Source organism: Malaya genurostris, chromosome 2 (assembly GCF_030247185.1).
Source record: "Malaya genurostris strain Urasoe2022 chromosome 2, Malgen_1.1, whole genome shotgun sequence".
NCBI lineage: Eukaryota > Metazoa > Arthropoda > Insecta > Diptera > Culicidae > Malaya > Malaya genurostris.
The window spans coordinates 305,849,086-305,864,651 of NC_080571.1; the positions used below are offsets into that span (position 1 = coordinate 305,849,086).

General features: G+C 36.0%; 2 protein-coding genes across 2 annotated transcripts in view; both read right to left on the reverse strand.

Annotated features, from left to right (window-relative positions):
* Positions 1–1,827, reverse strand: part of LOC131430980 (protein phosphatase 1B) — a 33,144-nt gene extending 31,317 nt beyond the window's left edge. The window contains exon 1 of the mRNA XM_058596320.1: positions 1,219–1,827. The gene's annotated coding sequence lies outside the window, so the exon portion shown is untranslated. The remainder of the gene's footprint in view (positions 1–1,218) is intronic.
* A 7,879-nt stretch (positions 1,828–9,706) lies between these two features.
* Positions 9,707–15,566, reverse strand: part of LOC131430982 (RING finger and SPRY domain-containing protein 1-like) — a 35,322-nt gene continuing 29,462 nt past the window's right edge. Inside the window, exons 6-7 of the mRNA XM_058596322.1 lie at positions 10,870–11,486; positions 9,707–10,808 (exon numbers count right to left, since the gene is read on the reverse strand). Coding sequence (XP_058452305.1) covers positions 10,563–10,808; positions 10,870–11,486 — 863 coding nt within the window. The 3' untranslated portion in view covers positions 9,707–10,562. The remainder of the gene's footprint in view (positions 10,809–10,869; positions 11,487–15,566) is intronic.

Genomic DNA, 15,566 nt, shown 5'->3' on the forward strand with positions numbered 1-15,566 from the left:
TTTCTTGAGTATCTGAGAAATGTTACATTACTCGATATACCCAAATGAATAAATAAAGGAGAAATGAATGAAAAATGGATAAATATTGTGGAGTTAGTGTTGTTTACGATTATACAGTGAACAAAATTATCCAGCCGCTAGGTTCCGCTTACTTGCTGACTTCCTTGGGAGGATTCACTATATTTCCGGTTGGTTCCCGTCACAATGAACCACTTGTGTGAGGACTGATTCAGGAATTAGATTCAAGGCGGGAAACATAAAAACCTAAATTCTCAGAATACTCTTGCCATCAGCTGTTGGAAATTATTTGTTTCGTAAGCCGTACTTTTAAAAATATAAATACATAACATATAACAATTTAAAAGCATTCTCGGTAGCCGGCTACCCAGGATATATCATTTTTATATTATCTACCCTTTCCTGTGATGTATGTAGGAATCCAACGGATTTCTCGGTTGCTAGTAGCAACATGCATTGAACTAACAGTCGCTCCCTTCTTACGTGATGGTATTAGAATAATTCAATTACCGTTTTAACCTGGTCATGTCGCTGGCATTACCCACGCACCCATTTGATCGAAACTGTATATCAGAATCTATGTTTTCATAAAAAAAAATTCCCAGCAGTTTTAATTAATTTACATATCCATGCCTTGTCATGAGCATAAAATACAGTCATATGACGACAATCTCGCAAATAAAGTACTTCAAATCAGTTGTTTAATGCGCTCGATTTACAACCCAGTTGTCAGATTTTCGAGGTTCTACCAGGAATTTTGTTGAATAGGTGATCAAGTTCTGCAATGGAATGTTGTAACATTTTTTTCTTGGTGAAGCTTTTACTGTAGAGAAATAATTCGTTGCAGTATGAACTATTATCCATAGTAGTATGCAATAATATTGACAAATAGAATCAATCAGTCACTGCGCAAAACCTGATTTTTTCGCCCTAACAAATGAACTAACACAACTTGATTTGTAAATAGATTATGATCATGTTTCGCTAAAAATTAGAGAGAAGTGGTGTTTGATGGTTTCTAGTCGAGAGCACTCCAACAAAGAATATTTCCAGAACGGACAAATCAGATATCTATAATATACCCGTGGAGGTAACATCAAACAGGAGATAAGCACATCTCTGAATGACACCTTCTGCGCTGTGCATTGGAACCCTTTTCAAGTGTAAACACTGTGTTTATTAAATGCAGTTGCAACTTACCTGTTTTTGTTCTATAAACTGTTTTCTTCAATCCACAACAAATGTTCTCACGATGATTGTACAATTGATTCACTACTCCAAATGGAAAAGACGTTTCCGTCCATAGATACTAAGCCACGAGATCAAAAGCCTTTTTTTACGATACTCAGAAAACAATTTCGAGAGGAAATTCTTAACCACAAACCGAACCTATGCGATTCGTGTCTTTTCTTCGGAATCTTTTACTTTCTAGCAGTTCATCCGTGCTGTACTGAAATAATCCAAGGTATTTTTTGCTACTGGTAGCTCTAGTTGTATTTTCTCTCGGTTTCAACTCTGTACCTCCCTGTTGTAATGACGATTGCGATTACCGTACAGCAGCACACGGCGTCACAGCGCAAAAGATAAAAGTACTATTACCACACTAATCACACATGGAACTCTGTATTTTTGCGTTGCAAACAATGTTTCTAGTGAGATGAATCGATTTTACTTGATTTTCCGTCCCGAATCTACCGTACAACAGCGTAGGAAACAAACGAAAATGATGTTTGCTGTCGCGCGAATCGAGCCGTGTTACCACTTGATGAAGCAAAAATCCCTCAAAATACAGATTGGGCGGCTGACGTTTTGATGAGCGATCACACCACCACAAACAAGAAAACGAAATGAGGACGAAAAGAAAACAACGATCAGCCGCCGACGTGCGCGAAATTCTGACGTTTCTTGGCGTTCGCGCGCATCTGTCTCAAAAATCAAAACAAATACACTGTACCAGAATATATACTTATAATCAACATAGGAATCCATTGCAAAATAATATTATTAGGGCATGCTCAGGAGTGTTCCAGTTCTAGATGCATAATTTATGTCAGTTTCAAAATTTGAATCTGATAATTATAACAAGAAAAACTGGCAGCGCCAGCAGCGTTCTACTCGTGTTTCAAAAATAAAACGGCAGTGTATGCCAGTTTTAAATTTGACACTAGAACTGTTGGAATAAATAAAACTAGAACGGCTGACTGGGGATACGTTTATTTCAGTTTTAGTTCTATTATAGATCGTCCATATAAAACTTCTAGCTGCTGAATATACTCTTATTGTTAAAAATTTTCAAATGGATGCAGAATTGTGTCGGTTTTGTATTTATCGCTGCACTACTGTAGTGTAGCACCATTTTCTGCCCTACTCAACGATACTCAACCTAATTTCAAGATTTACTGCAAAATGACAATTAATGTTTGGATAAGGTTACAATGAATTCTAAGAAATAATCGTATTTTCAGCTCAATACGTGAATTACCTATATGAATCGTTAGCAGAGATGCTAGGTTTACAGATTATTCTTTGTTCCTCAGATTTTCAACATACTGCCCAGATTTTAAAATTGACACAGAATTCGATCACAGACTACTAACATTTTACAATTTGCTAGGGAAATCCCAGTATTAAAGTACTTCCGAATTGTTAGAAAAAAGCGTGACCTATTTTTTTGTTCCTCGCTGAAATGAGTGATGAGATCTTTTTTTTTTTTGCTCAACCAAAATCATTCTGAGCAGCAACATGTTGAAGGAACCGCGCACAACCACAGTTGCTGGTTCGATCATAGATATTTGAAAAAATTACCTGGCATCCTTGATCATTAGCAAAGCTCCTATTCAAATTAAGCAAATCTCTAAAAATGGTTGGTGAGTGAAGTTAAATAATTCAGTTGAATGTAAGACTTTTTAACAGTAATATAAAACAAACCTGAAAATAGAGGAAAATATGATTCAAACTGTCGTTAAATCCGAATTTGTGACGGATTCATTAAATAGATGCAATATCCAAAAGCGAGTGTCAGTAGTGGAAGATTTTCTCCAGTAACAAAAAGCGAATCACACTATGCTTTATAGTTAACGTTAGAGTCTCTTACCCGAGAGCTGATAATAGTTTTTGATGATCACTAGGTAATGATATTCCAAATTTGTAAGGAGATTTCATCATTACTGCCTTGTAATAATGACATTACTTATCCTCATGTAAGGTCCCCTTAATATTCTTTTTTTTCATCGTAACATTAGATATCATACAAGACAACTGCATATTACAACTTCTTACTTTTTCATTCTTGGCTGGGTTCTGACGTCCATTTCAGTTATATATTCGACTCTCACAACGACAAGAAACTTAAAGTAAGGGTAAAAATCAGGGGTGGAATCATGTAAGGTGATAAGTGACTATCACCTCCTGGTGATAACGAGGTGATCACCAGAATGTTTGGAATCACCGAAGGTGATCACTTTTACTATCACCATCACCGGTGATTGAGCCAACTTCACTCCATTTATCACCTGTCAAGCAACGTCAATTTTTCAGGAGTAAAATATGAATGTGGCGTATACCGTTGATATTAGGAGGAGTAACATATGAAAGTGGTGTATACCAATATAATATTTTAAAATCTAAAGTTTTATTCTTTGTAGTTTTCAATTTTTTTCATTAATTCGAGTCATGTTTATCAATGATGATTTGTATGGATCGAAGAGTAACGTTGGAAAAATTACCTGCGCACAAACAAATAAAAAAAATCACTTGTTGGTTTAATTTAGCGCCGATTTTTATTTTTCAATGGAAATCAATGTCACAGTCAATTCTTTGGGATAAATTTGCTAGCTTTGAAATGACACGAATTGTTAGATCTTCTTGATGTTTCACAACGGATGGCATTCCTCTCGAATGAGAAAGATCCGTTAAATAATTTCTTGTATAGTTTTCATTCACTTTACGATTATGGCATTTCACAGAGCTTTCAAATGCTACCTCCATTTTGGAAATTTTACCCACCGGCACTACGAATATCCACTATGATTAGCAGCAACTAATTGTCCAAAATTATTGCCTTATTTAGTTCAACTCACAAGAAGAAAATTAAGAACGCAGTTTAATCTTTTTTACTCGTTAAGTTGAACGAGACTGATATGTCGCTTACTAAGTCACGGCCATCTAATTCTAATGAAAATGTTAGCATAGATTTTTTTATGTTACGTTATGTGCAACAGGAGATGTCTACATTCATAAACTTATCACTTTTCCAGAAAGCAATTTATCTTTGACTTTACGAATACCCCAATGATATTCCTTCAAATAATAATTATAACATAAATGAATTGATTTAAGTGATAAATACTACCGTTCATTCTATGAATTCTTTAAACTATATAAACTAAGTTACTTTTCATTTTGGTATTTAATTCTGACACAATATCAGTACGAATTTTATTAAAAAATTATCCTCTCCGACCAATATTGGTAGGTTGTTTATATCAGTGGCTTGAAATTCACCTAACGGACAATAATTTATAGAGCCACTTCTCAAAAAATCAAATCACTACTGAAAGTGATAACTAAATTGCTATCACCTCCATTTTGACATGAAGGTGATTAAATCGCGGTGACTATCACCTTACGTAATGCCAACGTTTGATAGTGATGTTAGCCTCTCAGCAGTGGTGACAGAACTTGGTGATTATCACCTTACATGATTCCAAATTTTCAAAAGTGATAATCACTTGGTGATAATCACCTTACATGATTCCACCCCAGGCCTTCCGGATGCTCATGCGTGCACAAATGCGACAGCGAGAGCGCACCGATAATGTGTGTGTCGCATATTCATCCTGTAAGCGTGAGCACCGACTCAAAGAGCAAACCAAAAGTAAGTAAGAGACGCGTAGCGAGCACAAAGAAACGGGATGTGCTGCTTGAAACTTCAGAGCATCGCATTTTCTTCTGCGCGCGACTCGTGCGCTTTGGTCTCACGAGACAGCGCACGAGATTTTTTATGAGCGCAGCTTGTGTGCTATGTGAGCCACAGTAAAAGCTGCTGTTATAATTATTTTTTCGTGCCTAGAGCGGTTCGTGCGACTTGTGTCCTATCCTAAAGGAAGAGATGAAGAGTATGAAAATAACATACAAACCGCTCGTAGATCGCATGAAACGAGCGCGCCGCGCTATCTCATGCGACGAGAGCGCTTGAGCCTCGCTCTTGGCAGAATGCGATGAGACTATACAGCAAAGCGTGCATCAGTTTCTGGTGCGGTACGTAAATGTGCCAAAGAGTTCTCTTGAGAGCGGTAAAAGTACGTCGCATGCGCGTGGTTGTCTTATGAGAATGAGAATTAATTTGTCTCAGCGCAAAATAAAGAGCGCGCGTGCATAAGGCCTGGTAAAAATATAGTATAAAAAGTAAGTCAAATCCGAAGTAATCCTATCCAATCCAGCACAAACTTTCCTCAATTTTTCCAAACTCACAAATCCCTCGGAGTCCTGGCTGAATTTTCTAAGCTATAATCCCCCTTAAACATTTTTAGATCTGCTAATCTCACACAATCCCGTCTAAACTACTAAACCTGAACGTAGGTGTTTTGTTGGTTTGTGCGAAATAGTCAGAGTGTTGCATAATTAGCGTCAACTTTGTTGAGTATTAGGCGAAGATGGCTGTTTAATTTGGACTGCTTTGTCTCGTTTACACTTCTGCTGGCTGCCAACATGCTGGTGTCAGTATAGTGGCTCCAGCACGCTACCAGCATATTGTAAACGCTTGCCAGCATGAAAATTTCTGATCGTTCTGAATTTCATGCTGGCAAGCGATGCTGGTGAAGAAATTCACGAAAACCACGGAATGAAAATATTGTACTTCTCGTACGTATTTGATGTTTTTCTCAGTTAGAAGCATTCGTTCGCGTGAAGAGTGACAATATCAAAATTAGGAATGATGATTTGAATACTTAAAAGATATATTTCAATGTTTTTAATAATTTCTCACATTTGGCAGCAAGCAATTACCAGTAATAGTGTAAATATTGTCAATTGCTGCGTGTCAGTATACGAGATAGATACGAAATAGATCTATGAAATATTTAATAATCTTTCTACTACTAATAGTATTGTTGTTGTACCGTTGAATTCCACTATGTTAATAACATAGTGGAATTCAACGGTACAACAACAGTACTATTAGTGAGAACATTCTACTAACAGCTCAAACAGGAATTTAGTAATAATCTTTCGTTGTAACAATCAGATTTTATTATTCGAACTTTCAGAGTATTATATAGGTATTTTATTTGAACAAACCTCGGAATAAACGAAATCTGTTAAATAATAAGTATACTAAGAGTAAAGTAACCCTATTTAACTATTTTAGATCTAAGGCTAAATCATGTCAATCGCAACACTGATATCTTGTTCTATTTTTCGAGCACAAATTTGAAACAGTTTTTAAACTGCTCGATGAATTTGTTTCAAATTGATGAAAGTTTGAAACACGAATAGAACACTGTTTTAAATTTCTTGCGTGAGTGTGTGTAGCGAGATCTGACAGGCGAAACGTCAAAGCGTCGAATGACATATCAGAAATTATTAATTTAAGCAGGAAGTGTTTTTTCACTGACTAATACAGTATTATTTAAACGAACTGTAGCTCACTATCATCGAGAAATTTTCTCAAGAAGTTTGTGACAAAAATTTATATCGTTTTCGAAATCATTTATTTTGTTTGTTAGTTTCTGTTTTGAAACATCACAGTGAATTGACATAACACCAATACATTAACAAACAAATGTAGGATAGATTTTAAATATTCGCGTTGAGATCATCAAGCTCGAGTTTAATTTTTGACAGTTTTATTTTATACAGCCTGTCATTTTAGAACAGATATTCATCACAGCGATGCGAAAAGCCTTAGTCGATAGATTTACAATGCGAAATAGATAAACCTTTGAGAACTGTAAATTTTATACGACCAAACGTTTTATCGTTGCGGTCCGACGTTTAATAAATCTTTCAACCTGGAGCTAGAATTCACCAATTTTCAAATACATCTGTTAAATCTCCGTACATCCTCATTCAACATAACTCAAAATTGAGTGACACACCACTCAAATTCATAGAAAGTGCTCGTACTCAAAACTTGTGTTACCACCTATCTACTCATTTTTGAGTTGAGAGACGAAGCTTCAAAAATTTGAGTATTTTCCCTCAAAAAATTTTTTTTAAAATTTGAGTGAAACTTGAGTTCCTTGCACTCAAAATAAAAACATTCTTATTAGTAAATGTTTCTATACAAAGTCATTCTTCTTTCTTTCAAATGGAAAACCCAGAAAAGTGATTCAAATTCGTTTCCTTTTGACCGGTTTGGAGTCGAAATTAAACGATGTTGATATCCTTATGTTGTACTTCTCACTTACTTGAAACCATAAAATGTATATTGAAAACATCTATGATTGATGATTTATGATTTCAAATACCTGATCTAGAAACGGCAATGACTCCATTCTATGAATAAAAGCGAGAGAATGCATGGCCTGAGAAAATTTTACTCAAATTTTGACATTTTGTTCTAGTTTATGAATTTGAGTGATCGCAACTCAAACCATGAGTTATGTTCAAAGAGCATATAGGATATGGAACAGTGTATTTACGAGGAATGGCCGCGGCTGTATAACACAGTTAATATTTGACCACGTGGGTAATGTTTCATGCAAGTTTATTTACCATTTTTATGCTGACATTATTTGTGGCGAAACATTTCAATAGGACGCAATGAAAATACTGTATGAAGAAATTAAAGTAAACTAAGTCTTTTTATTTTTGTTCTGCTGGTGTCTTTACCGAGAGTGGCTAAGACCACAGTTGAACCATCTCGCCAAGGTGAACTTTACAATTGAAGAATCCAACCAATTCTTATGCGTTCGCTACGCTGCTCGAGTGGCGAGCTTTGAACTAAGCAATGGTGATAATATTCAGATTTTGCTTTAAGATTCGAAAAAGTTGCCGGTTAATTTCTTTTTGTCTAATGAACCGAATACTGACATAAAAAACCGTGTGAAAATTTTATTAAAAAAAATCGATTACTAATGATTCAGTAACTTTCCGTGGTATGTTTCAATGATATTTATGGATAAATCGTAAGATGAAATATCAAATTCGAAGAAGTGAGGTTGGGTACTGTTCTAATATCTGGTACATTCTTTATGGTTGGATTTTGAGATTAAATAATAAATTATGATCAAAACTTGTATTACTAGTCCGTTTACTGATGTTTTATCATCTAAATCAAATCTGTATGTGCACTGAAAATTTCAAATTTTATCCGAGATTTCCCAGTGTATAGGACAATTTTAAATCATATGTTTGATGACAACACGTTAAGAATCTTTTTTTTACCATATTTGTAAGGTTTTGCCATCTAAATTAGTTTAAACTCAAGTAAATTGAAAAATTCGTCCAAAATTTTTCTAAATGCATGGGATATGTCATAAGAATCACCATAACGCTATCTCGTGATGATCACTCGATTGGATTCTTCAATTCTTGGAAAACAAATATTTTTCAAAAACGGCAAAGCATCGTTATCGCTCAATAAATCTTTAAGAAAAAACATCATTATATTTGTAACAATGCGCTAAATGAAATAATATTTCTTTTTTTGAATATCTTCTCAACGGCTGCAGAAAAACAGCTTTTGCGGAACCGGAAGCGGCGGCCTCTCATTAGCGAATTAGTAAACTTGTGATCCAGACGATTGCCTGATCTATTAAAATTTTCAAATTTTTAATTTTAAAACTGATATACGCTGCCGCTTTATTTTTTGTATTTTTTAAAACACTGGTAAAACGCTGCTGGGGCTGCCAGTTTTTCTTGTTATAATCTCTAGTTTTAAATTATGCATCTAGAACTGAAACACTCCTGAGGCCGGTTTACGAACCAAAACGATGCGGTGGATCCGTTTCAATCATATCTTACTTGTTACAAACAGAACAGATGGGCTCAAGCAAGAGTCTCTCCGCAGAAATCATATCTGTATAGGTTTATTTGTTTTGTCCGATTTACCCAAAGCGTTTACATATTAACGTTTATATGTCACGTCATTTTATAACGGCCTGTCAGCATTCAGTTTGAAGAGTTTTTTCTTTCGTCTGTTGTTGAAACTCATACTCTATTAGTAATGGTCCAGCTGCAATTTCCTTTCAAAGGCATATTGACCATGATGTATATTGGTTCAAGGTTCAAGGGTGGCGAGGTCGGGGAGTCAAAAGGTGAGGAAAATTTTGAATCCTCCAGTACCACATTTATCACGGAATTTGTTTCAAAATTTTTTTCATCGACTTGAATAAAATTGATATTGTGAGCGTTACCTAATTTTTCTATACCATTCGTTACTAAAAAATACTTCTTTTGTACATGAATCGCTTTCTTACGCAATCGAGTGAAAACAAGAACGACTTATTCGAATACGTTCGAAAGTATGTGTTCGTCGAATTGTCGATACGGACATAAGCAAGATTGATGATACAAAATCAGTGAAAAAAATTCGAAGAGAAGTGGACCGTACCATGACAGAAGAAGTATGATTAGTTGTTCATACGCCCTCTGATCGGCATATAAACAACTGAAAAAAAAACAACGTAGGTGACGATCATTTTTTTCGAATTGGGCTTTCTTCCAAAATTAAATATTCGTTGGATACACGATGCATTATATACTCTATTAATTTCAAATAAATCACTATGATACTATTCAATTTTCGCAAACGCTCGTTCAATTGTAATGTACTGCTTGTCTAGCATTTTTAGAAACTAGCTGATCCATTCTATTATTTCGTTTTTGTTAACAGGTTGTACAAAAATATATCAGTCATTTCGTTTCCGTGCAGTTGTTCCATTTCTATCAATTTGCAATGTATGTATAGTTTTCATGTGTAGATCGGATTGAAATAATAATATATCATATGACAGATGCTAGTAGCAACTGAACCGTGTACGTCAGCGAAACGAGACGCTTGGTATGCTTTTTATGCATACATACATATACAATATGCGGAGATAAGTGATTAAAATAATGAGGTGTTCCTATTTTAACATTCAAATATATATACACCCTATTTAGACGACGCTCGACAAGAATGCAAAAAACGAGTAACAACGACGTTTTAACAGATTAAACCTTTCTGCATTTCAAACCACTAAAAAGCTATAACCGTGTCTTCATCTTCGTTGTGGGAAGACGCATTTGTCAATTGGTATCAGGTTCCATCATTATACTTTTTGCTCACTTCATTTTAAGTACGTGTCAATCATTGGTACCGAAATTTATCAATCCTGGATAACTAAATGGCAAACTTGTAGCTCAGATTTATTTTGTTTCGTTCCTTCAGTAGTATGACTAAATCAAGAAACAGCTATTGTTTAATATTTATACTATCACAAACTCTTTTTTCTTCTGTGTTCTGTAAACTTTTTTGAAATTCAAAAGGTATTCGACTTTGCTCGTATATGCGCACATCCACAACTCATTCATTCTTCGTTCGGTACAGGCTGCTATCAAGTCGCAGCTTCGGCATCTTCCGACACGGGGCTATCTAGTGTCACTTCCTGTACGGTACTGACGATTTCTGCTCGGCACATGGGACAAAACTGCAGCTGTGCGGCACAGTTTGTGCAGAAACCACGATGTTTGCATGGCTCTATCCGAATCGATGCCTTCATGTCGAAACAAAGTGTGCAGGAGTCTTCGCGAACGCTTAGCTTTCGCAGCTGCTCGAGGAAAAGATGTCGTGGGAGAACGATCTGTAACATAGATATTGCTGTCATATCACAGATATAACCGTTAAAAACTATTCAAACCCACCTTATCTTGATCCTTCATCTGTGCGTGATCGTTAAAACTCATGAACTGTCGATTTTTCGGCGGGTATACAAAAGGTGTCGACCCAAAATTGAATCGGCACTGCTGGAACGACATAAATGAAGCTGCCGCAAAGAACCCGTCTCTCGCACTACCGAACACTTGTTTCAGTATACCACCCTCCACACCGTCTAAGCTAAATATCACCTCTCGTGCGTCTAGATCCAGCAAACAACCCAGAATAGAACCACCTCTCCATATGTGCAGATCATGCGGCATCGAACGAGCATTGTGCCATATTAGCTTCCGACATCCGTCGAACGCTATCGAGTAGGCATCATCGCCTATACCGTAACCTTCATGGCTGAGGAAATTCGAGTCCTTGGTAGCCCAACCGATCTGCATTACTCCCGGGGTGATTATCAGGACCTCGTAATACCAGCAGCCGGAATTGATCTGGAACGTACAGCGAACACTTTCGAACGAGTACGCATCGCAGCGTGCTTCCAATCCGTCCGGTGAAATCTTCAGGTACTCGCTCACGTCCCGCGTGTTTAGCATCACGTTTACGTTGCTCATGTCTGTTGTCTCGTACGAGTACTTGCGACCGTCGATGAGGACTGAAATGAGAACAATCGGATAGCGTTGAGATCGGATTGAAAAGTATTGAAAGGTTGAAAAAGTGACTCCAAAAGCACTGGCTTTTCAAAAAAAAAAAATTATGAAACTATGATCCGGTTCCAGTAGACTGCTAGTATTGTTGATTAGTCCTAACAAAGTACACGAATACTTCTAAAACTAAACAATATAACTTCTGAAGAAATTTTCGTTTTATTCAACATGTTTGATATCTGCTTTACTTTTTATCGGAGTTCGTTACCAAATTTAAAGAAGTTTTTTTCAAGCCGTATTGAAAGGTTGAAAATGCCTTACTCTTTAATATACGGAGATAGGGGTCAATTGAAAAATGCGAAACTTGCCGCGTAACCTTTTTCTGTCATAATTTCGAACGAAAAAAACTCAGTCAATTGTTGATGGATTCAAGGATGGCTTTTATCGTATCAAAGAACGCTCTCTAGCAACTTTTCACACGATTCAATCAGTGTCATCAAAGAGAGACGGATATAATCGCAACAACAAAAAACCGGTACGGTTAATTTAACATAGAATGGACACCAGTGCGAGAGCGAATTTCTCTGGATGACCTGTCTGAGCATCACGAGTAAACACGCTGCTGTGGGAATTCTCTCTGAAGCAAGAAACGGTCGCTTATTATCGTTTCGCGATCCGATTCTATATGGGCAGTTGATAATTGCGATAGAATCATTTTACTATTGCCGCTTATTCTAACTATGTGCATAGAACCTTTGTATAAGTTGTGTCTATGAAAATGTATGTGAATGCTGCTTTTGAAATATTGCAACCTAGTATGAGAATCATCAAGTCGAATCATCGATTCGATTTTCTGCGATAATTGTCAACTTGCGATTCTCTATTGGTAAATTCCACACAGCACCAGACTGTATTTTTCGGAGGGCCGAGTGTCATACACCATTCAACTCAGTTCGTCGAGATCGCAAAATGTATGTAAATCTCGTATGTATGTGTGTATGTGACAAACGATGTCACTAAATGTCTCAGAGATGGCTGAACCGATTTTCACAAACTCAGATTCAAATGAAAGGTCTCATGGTCCCATAGACTGCTATTGAATTTAGTCCCGATCCGACTTCCGGTTCCGGAATTACAATTTGATATGCACAAAAATATGTACAAAATTATCACTTACTTTTATCAGAGATGGCTGAACCGATTTTCACAAACTTAGATACAAACGAATGGTCATGTGGTCCCATAGCTTGCTATTGAATTTCATTTTTATCCGACCTTCGGTTCCGAAATTACACGGTAATATGTACAAATGTGCAAATTTCTTGCCCGATTTTCACAAACTAAGATGCAAATAAAAGGTCTTGAGATTCTTTAGAAAGTCCCCGAAAAGTAGTGATAATAGTGAAGAAAAGTTTCAAAAACGGAACTCACTTCGATTTTTCAGCAACGGTTAAACCGATTTTCACAAACATTGAAGCTCTTATTGTGTTAAAAGATACTGTGCGATTTCATCCAGATCCGACTTCCGGCTCAGAAATTATATGGCGATGAGTGTCCAAACTTTCAAAGCGTCATACAAAATGACGATGCAAAACAGTATCGCATCGGTACGTGCTGGTACGGAAGAAGAGAACACCACCACCCTTATTCATTTTCGTATGACGTGCAGGGTTGCCAATTTCAAATCCATATTTTTCAGGAGAAAAAACCTGTATCGCGGGTTCGAAATTCTGCATATAAAAATGATAAAAAATTGAAGCTCAACTAAATGGAAAATTCATTAAGTCGAATCTGAATATGACAGATACTTTTTGTTAAGAGAAAGCGTTTATTATATTGTAATTGGCAATCATTCCTTTTTTATTATCTTACATTAGAAAAAGGTCATCATCTTTCCATCTTATCAGAAAAAATTTTAGGAAACGTAAAGAATTACGCTAAAATAATTACAAGAAACGTTAATACAGATAAACTGCCATTAGCAGATGGGACCATTTGATGTGCTTACCATCCTTGATATTCTCTTTTGTTTAATTTGTACCCACTTGTTAGTATTATCACAAAATCATGATAACGATTCTATTCTATAAAAGTATACTTTTTGCCTTTCTCATATAGAAAGTTTATGCAATCAGTTGGAAAATTGGCTAGTGAAAGTTCCTGAATTATAGGGTAAAGTGTGCTTAAAATTGTACACCGCCATTTAGTGCGACGATGCAAAAAACGGTAAAATTCTACTAGATTTGGCTCAAATCAGATTTAATTTGCAGGCTATATTAGTTACTTACTAAACGAACCGAGTTCGGCTATGCCGGTGTGCAGTTCCCGGTTCCAAAAGTACCGGAAATAGTGATCAGAAATTGTAATACGAAACTCAATTTTTTCAGAGATGATTTGATCGATTTTCACAAACTTAGGCTCAAATGAATGGTTTTATAGTTCTGTAGTCGAGTAATCGATTAATAATCCAGATAATCGAGTAATATTTAAGCGATTAGTTCGAAACAAATACTCGATTATTAAACTAATCGAATAATTTGAAAAATTCAATATCAATAATCAAATAATTAATCGAGTAATCGATTAATAACCCAAATAATCGATTAAAATTTAATCGATAAGTATACGATAAATATACTCGATTATTGGATAATCGAATAATTCGAAAAATCCGACATCCCCACTCATAGGTTGTTGTTGAATTTCATCGGGGAGCAACATCCGGTTCCGGAATTATAGGGTAAAGTGTGTGTTAAAATTTCAAACCGTTATTGCGACGATGCAAAATAAAGAAAAACTTTTAATACTTGACATAACTGTTTAAACCCAAAGCAAGTTTTTGATTTTATTCAAGTTTGAAAAAAAAATTCTTCACAGAATCTTCTAGTGATATTTTTGAAAATATAAATGATATGAGAAAGGCATCATTACACCACTAGGCGGATTGAAAAGTGTTTTTTTTTTGTAGGATTCGTCACTATAACCATTTAAAAAGCCTATTCCCAATCTACTGAATGGTGTGATAAACCGTTTCTCTTTAATCGACACAGTCTCATTAAAACATTTTTTGCCTTTTTATTGAGATAATTTCAGACAGTAATTTGGTCTCATGTTCGACACCAATTTATTCAAATTAAATCGGGTAGTTCACAAAAGCATGCTTCAGCGTTCATGTTACATATTCGGTAATATTACTCAGATTTTGCGTATCAGCAATAATACATTTATCATAGGTCACTATCTGAAATAATCATACGGATAGAAAAAAAATGTTTTGGCGAATACCTCATTTGCACGATTATATTTCCGAAATTTGAAATGTCAGCCACATGAACTTCAAATCGAAATTGACCCACAGCCCAATTTTAGTTTCGAACGAGCCTAAAACTATTGATATCGGTTAATCCATGTACAAGAAAATTGAGCGGTAATGAGTTTTGATTTTACGTCACTTATGCCATCATATCACCGGAACTGTAAGTGACAGCAGCCATTTGAACTTTAAGCCTGTTTAATGAACCGATAGTAATTTACAAATGAGCCTAACTTTGTTGATATCGGTTCAGTCATCTCAGAGAAAATTTAGCGAAGATAAAAGCGCGTTTAGTTGGTTACGTCATTTAAACCATGATATCTCCGGAACTAGAAATCACAACCATTTTATCTTGATCAATGGCCCAAAAGTAGCTTTCAAACGAACCTAAGTTTGTTAAAATTCGTTCAGCCATTCATTCGTCAATTACGTCTCTTATACTAATACATCTCCGGAAACAGAAGTGACAGTCATTTGACCTTCGAACTTGATCATTGGTTCAACAAACCGCATTCGCATGGCTGCCAGATGGCTGACTAAACCCTGGCAGCTGGAAAAATATGGCTGGCAGACATTCTGGTGACCGACTGCCTCACCGCTGCCAGATATACAACTCAAACGATACGACCGTATCCACCAGAATTTTTCCACATTGAAATCTTTGACATTTTCAGCGAAGGTGAGAAGATGAAAACGCTCGGCTAACTTAGATACAGGCGACTTTGTTTTGTCAAATTGGATTTGACAACCGTCACTGAATCAATTTTGGTAACCG